Here is a 6,000-nt window from a genome sequence, read left to right on the forward strand (position 1 = left end):
GATTTCAGGGCCCTGGAATTGAGCCCAGTGTCGGGCTCCACACTCAGTGGGGAGTCTGCTTGCGTACTCTCTCTCTCCCTCTCCCCCTCCCCTACTCACACATTCTCTCTCTCTCTCTGTGAAATAAATACATCTTTAAAAATAAATACAAATAAAGTTCCTACAACTTTGGGTGGGTGGGTGGCTTTTTCTGCCACCCCCCTCCTTCATCCCACTTTAGGCCTATTTGCCTCTCCCCTGGACCAGGCCTGTCCCACCCCTGCAACATGTCCTCTGTTCACACTGTGACTGGAGGGGTCACTGCACAGAGCCATTCTCACCAAGCCCCCTTCTCAGATCCTTCAAAGGCTTCCAGGACCTTAGCTCGGAGGCCAGGACTCCTCCTGTGGCTCCTGGGTCTCGCCCTGCTCGCTGGGGCTTCCTCTGCCCTCCAGCCTACCGCGTGCCCCATGCCGCACACAGGCCTTGCCTCCATCTGGTCCTGCAGGAGGAGCGCCCTTCCCTCTTCACCTGGCTGCCCCAGCACCTCCGTCAGGCCCCTGGAGCCTCCCGTCTTCCCACGTCTCACTCATCTGTTCTCGTTGTTCCGCTGCTGCTGCTCCTTGTCTCCCCCTCCGGAGAGCCCACCTTCCGGGAGGAGAGGGCCGCCCGTGGCCGCTGCCCCCTGCAGCCCGAGGCCGGCGCAGAGCCGCAGACCCCGGCCTGTGTAACGAACGAAAGCCTGTGAACGAGACATGTACAGAAAGCCTTTGCTATCGCCCGGCACACGGCTGGGCCTCGTACGTGCGCGGTGATTCCATTCGCTCGCACATTCCCCGATTATTTCCGCGCCCGGCCGCTCTGGGCACACAGCGGCGAGCAGAACCATCAACACTCCTGCCCCCGTGGGCGCCACGTACGTCTGGTTCCCCTTCCTCTCTGCCAGGCCCCCGCCTGCCCTCTGCCACTCCCCTCCTCTCAGGACCCCGCCTGCCGCCTTCCCTTCTCCCCGCGCCGACTGGGGCGAGTCCTGCCAGCTCACCTTGGCGAGGGAAGGCACCCGGAGGGGCCTTGAGACCAGCGAGCTCCTCGGGCCATGGGAATGAGAATCGCTTCTCCCGTCCTGGCAGGAGTCAAATTAGAAAATCAAAACCCCCGATCCTGGTGAGGTGCTCCAGGCGCAGTGCTCATCAGCTGGACCGGAGAGCCAGACCGAAGCTGCAGCTGGGCCTCGGGGAGGGATCACCGCAGCCTCCCTCCGCAAGGCCACGGGCATCACCACGGCCCCGAGGCGGAGGCCCGGCCCTGCTGTGCAGAGCAGCTGCCGCCCCAGCCCCCGCCCGGCCTTCCATGGGGGACGCGGGCGTGCCCCCGGGTCAAGGCTGAGGAACCGTGAGCAAAAGCTCTCATCCCCAAGGTGACTCAGCCCTGAAAGCCAAGTCTCTCAGGAAGAGCCAGCCCTCAGCCGGGCCGTGGTCTTTCCTCGAGCCCTCCGTTTGTCACCCATGCAGGGCCCGTTTCCACTCTGACATGTGTCCTCCTGCCTCCCCCTATTCGGGTCCCTGCTCCACTCAGCAGACCGGCATCAGCACACACGTGCTCACGGGCTTGTTCGTCTTTCCTCCACGGACTTCACGTTTTCTCAGCAGTCGTTTGCACGCTGGCCGGGAAAGCGCCAGAGCTCTCAGGCCCTGGATTAGGGAGGCGGGCTCCCGGCACACCTCAACACTGCCTTTGCATGGAACTGTGAGATTGTAAAATCGTCTTGTTTTTATTGCAGAAATTTCCAGAATTGAAATTCAAATATGTGGAAGAGGAACAGCCCGAGGAGTTTTTTATCCCCTATGTGTGGTCTCTGGTCTACAACTCAGCAGTAGGCCTCTACTGGAACCCACAGGACATCCAGCTCTTCACGATGGATTCCGACTGAGGGCAGGACACCATCTCCCACCCTCGCCTCCCGCCAGCCGAGCAGCCCTTCTAGTTGTTTTCTTTCTGGGGAACAGAAGTAGACAGATTCCCTGACGTATCTTCTAGCAGAGAGGACCACACAGGCGTGCTTCCCTTACACACTTGGATTTGGAGAGTTGGTGCCAGTCGGCGATAGATCACTCAGCTTAGATTGTAGTGCAAAAAAGGGGGGAGGGGGGTACACGACGATAATAAATGTACAAACCTGCTATTCCACATGCAATTTTATTTCTAAACCAAAAATTTAGAGCTTTTCCAGGAACCTGATGCCTTAGGCATAGAACACTTCACCAGTACATACTATTTTTTTTCTTTGCATGTTGAAGATTTTTGTTTTGGTCGTGTGTGTGTGTGTGTGTGTGTGTGTGTGTTCCTTTCAACATTGAGAAATACCTGAAAAGATGATAAGACAGGAGTTAATAAGGAAATGAAGTCATATGTATGAGGGGGTGCCTTCCAGAGGGCCCATGATTTAATAAACACTAGGCCCAGCCGTTGGTTCTAAGCCTTTAGAGCAGGTCCTGTGCATCGTTCTCTCAAAGAAAGGAATAGTTCCTTCTCATGAAGCTCAGATTAGCTTTTCTGTGGATTTGGCCTCTGAGCTGTAGCTGAATTAAATTGGAGTCTAGCACAAATTAAGTTAATCTACTCTGTATTAATCATTGGGAAAAGAAAAGCTTCATTTTGAAAGCAATCTTTTTTCTTCAACCAGACTAGCAGGAGAAAAGGAGACCAATTTGATTAATACAGTATTCCACATGAGATGAAAAACATGTTTTTCTCTTCACTTCTGACTTTGTTTAGACTCTTTTGGGCCCTGAGCTAGAGGAAGAAGCTTCCCTGAGGGAAACCGTGGGCCCTGAGGGCCGAGTGGGATGGTCCTCTGGGGTCTGGGTCTGAGTCCACGACCACCTTCTCACAGCCTGGGTGAGGAGCCTTGTTTCATTCTCAAAGACACAGAAAGCACGTGATCCCAGATGAGACGGAGCACCCCGTGTCAGTCTGCTGTTGCCTCATCTCTCTCGGCAGCCAGCTTCTCTCCTCTCCCTGCGTCCCTGGGCTGGAGGCCGGCGTCGTTTTGGTGCATCACAATCTCACAGAGTCTGGGAGGAGCTGTCTCCAGTCCCAGCAAGCTCTGGAAAGGTCAAAAACACGCCAGCGCGCCAGTGCACATCTGTGTGGCTTCCTCTGTGAAAAGCCTGGGCTGCTCCATCTCTTCAGGGGGCTTTTGAGGCCAGGCTGTTTCGTTGTCCTCATCAGGACAGGCAGTGGAGCTGAAGCTCCCCGAGGCAGGCGGCCTGACAGACGGATGAAGGGCCATCGCTGGTGGCTGGCCCCAGGAGGCAAGGGCAGGGTGCCCGCAGCCTCCTCAGGCCTTGCTCGGTTCAGGCCTCTTCCCGTCTCCGCACATGGTGGGGGACTGTCCTGTATCTCACCTGAGATCACAGAGAGGGCCCCAGACCGGCCCACGTGGCAGGTTAACAGCCCCTGCTTAGTCGAGCCCAGGGGAAGAGAGGCAGGTTGAGGGTGGAAGGGTCAATCCTCGCAGTCTGAATGATGATCATTTTAGGAGGCAGTTATCTTGTGTCCCCCACATGGGGAAATGATAGACCGCTTGAATTTGTTTCCCAAGCATTTTGATTTGCTTCCTTTCCTTTAAACCAAAACACACAATGTTAAAAGGGCCGCGTGCAGCAACCGAACCTCTGTTAGGACCTGGATCTGTCCCTGGAAGCTGAGGGCTGGGCAGCGCCATGGGATAATCACTAGGCTGCAGGCCTGTCAGTTCCGGGGGCAGGAGGAAATAGGGTCCCCCAAAAGACGGAGAGGGCCAACAACCAAGGAGCCCTTGACTGAGGGGATCCCACAGTTCCCTCCCCAGTCCACGTGGCTCACCAAGGTGCCTCCAAAGCCTCCTTCTCCAGCAGTCTCGTCTCCTCCACCCCCTTTTAATGAACCAAAGAGCAGAAGTGCTCACTGGCCTAAAAGCTCAGCCGTGGCTACAGCCTCAGGCAGCCTGTGGGCGCACGCTCCCAGACACCCCTGCGTCACTGCCTCTGCTCTGGAGACCCAGCAGGAGTCTCTTCCTGATTTTTGTGAAAGATATATTACACGACAATAAATCTCACTGGTAAACTTGAATTACACTTGCATTAATTTGCTTAGAAATCTGTTTTCCCCAAAGTAAAAATGTGTAGAGTCAGGCAGTACGGGACCATCTTGTGTGTGGATGGAAGTTAATGTCTAATTTTTTTTCCCCAAGATACGGAACTATTACTGCACTGTGTCATCAGCAAATGGCTCTGCCACAGTATTGGTTTTTGAAAGCATGGGCCCCTTTCGGTGTCACCTTTCCTATCAAGAGTTCAAGGCGCTGTGCAAAAAAGCTTCAAAACGGTAACTCTGGTTCCCACGGTCCCCAGTTGCGGCCCGTGCCATAGGAGCTGTGAACAACAGCCTTGGTGGTCACCATTCAACAGTGCGGACAGAAGCAGGGCTGTGAAAGAGCTCAAGGACAGTACACCACTCCAGAAGGAAGTCACAGGAGCTGGAAACGCGGGAGATGGAGAGAGGGCAGCACCTAGGACAGGCGGCCATTAGAACACTGAGCAACTTCCTCAGGCTTGCTAAGGTAAAGAGAAATGTTCAGTGGGGGGAGGATGCTTCTAGGGCTAGGCTCTCTTATAATTCTTTAGGCAACATACTGTCCTTTAAGTTCTGGGGAGCCAGTGTTTGGCCTTAGGCATTAAATCTTTCTGCATAACTGAGTCATTCTGCGCTCCTTTCCAGAGCCATCAATTAGAGTTGTGGTACTTGCTGATACTTTATAGGCTTGAGTTTGCAAGGTCAACCCTTTGGGTCTCTTACTTCCCTCCTAGGCACTATGCCTGCGGTTTCCGTAGCTGCCATTTGACGTTCGGGACTGATCCTTGGGCTTTCTGACGCCAAATTCAGGGTTATTCCAGTGTCCTACAGTTGCCTCCAAGAGTCAAGGAGGTCAGGGTTTCTATTCTCTGATGAAGAGCCAAGCTTCCTATGAATCTGAAAAGCTGAGGAATGGATCAAGGCACACAATTCACAGTACATAATCCATTTTTTGTTTTTTAAGAACTTCACCAAAGCATAAAATTTAGCCTCGTGAGGGTATATCCATTTGGGGTTCTCCACACAAAGCAAGGGAGATTCATCAGGAACTACCTGCCCCTCCCCCCACCCCACCCCCTTGGTCAGGTCATACATGGCAACCCCTACTCTCCTGACTTCACAAGGCGACTGAAAGTACCAGCTACTCAGACAACAGCCTCTGGGAAAAAAGCCAGAAAAAAAAGCAGTCTCCTATGACTAACCAGGTACTACCTCGCCATCCTATTGGCTCTGGCATGCCTTTAAGCAAAATTTTAAAATATTTTGGCCAGATTTCTGAGTTCTTTGCTGGAGGGTTGGTTTAGATTACCTAGGCCTCCATTCTGAACAGTAGACTATCCTTCGTGGATAGTGGATGCTGTGGCCCAGCTTCTAAGTCACATTTCCTGAATGTGAATTGAGGTAAAACCAAATTACTAACACATCCAGGTGCCTAGCAAATGTATATTCTCTCTGGAGGAAGTGAACTGTTATGGACTGAATGTATTCTCCCAAAATTAATATAATGAGCCTTAACTCCCAATGTGATGGTATTAGGGGGAGGGGCCTTTGGGAGGTCATTAGGTTTAGGTGCTCATGATGATGGAGCCACCATGATGGGATTAGTGCCCTTACAAAAAGAGCCATGAGAGTGATCTCTCTTCTTCTCCATCATGTGAAGAGCTAGCAAGAAGACCACCATTTATTAGCCAGGAAGAAAACTTACAGTGTTAAAATCAAAAATATCCATGGGGTTCAGGGTGGTTCAGTTGGTTAAACATCTGCCTTCGGCTCAGGTCATGCTCCCAGAGTCCTGGGATGGCGCCTGGGTCAGGCTCCCTGCTCAGCAGGGAGTCTACTGCTGCCTCTCCCTCTGCCCCCCCCCCTTTCTCACTCAAACTCTCTCAAATAAAATCTTGAAAAAAA

General features: G+C 53.0%; 1 protein-coding gene across 1 annotated transcript in view; it reads left to right on the forward strand.

Annotated features, from left to right (window-relative positions):
• The window catches only part of DYM (dymeclin), a 322,063-nt gene extending 319,904 nt beyond the window's left edge, over positions 1 to 2,159 (forward strand). The window contains exon 17 of the mRNA XM_040632527.1: positions 1,760 to 2,159. Within this exon, the coding sequence (XP_040488461.1) occupies positions 1,760 to 1,909 (150 nt within the window). The 3' untranslated portion in view covers positions 1,910 to 2,159. The remainder of the gene's footprint in view (positions 1 to 1,759) is intronic.
• Positions 2,160 to 6,000: the final 3,841 nt, after the last annotated feature.

The sequence above is a fragment of the Ursus maritimus genome, unplaced genomic scaffold (assembly GCF_017311325.1).
Source record: "Ursus maritimus isolate PB19 unplaced genomic scaffold, ASM1731132v1 scaffold_18, whole genome shotgun sequence".
In the NCBI taxonomy this organism is placed as follows: Eukaryota; Metazoa; Chordata; class Mammalia; order Carnivora; family Ursidae; genus Ursus; species Ursus maritimus.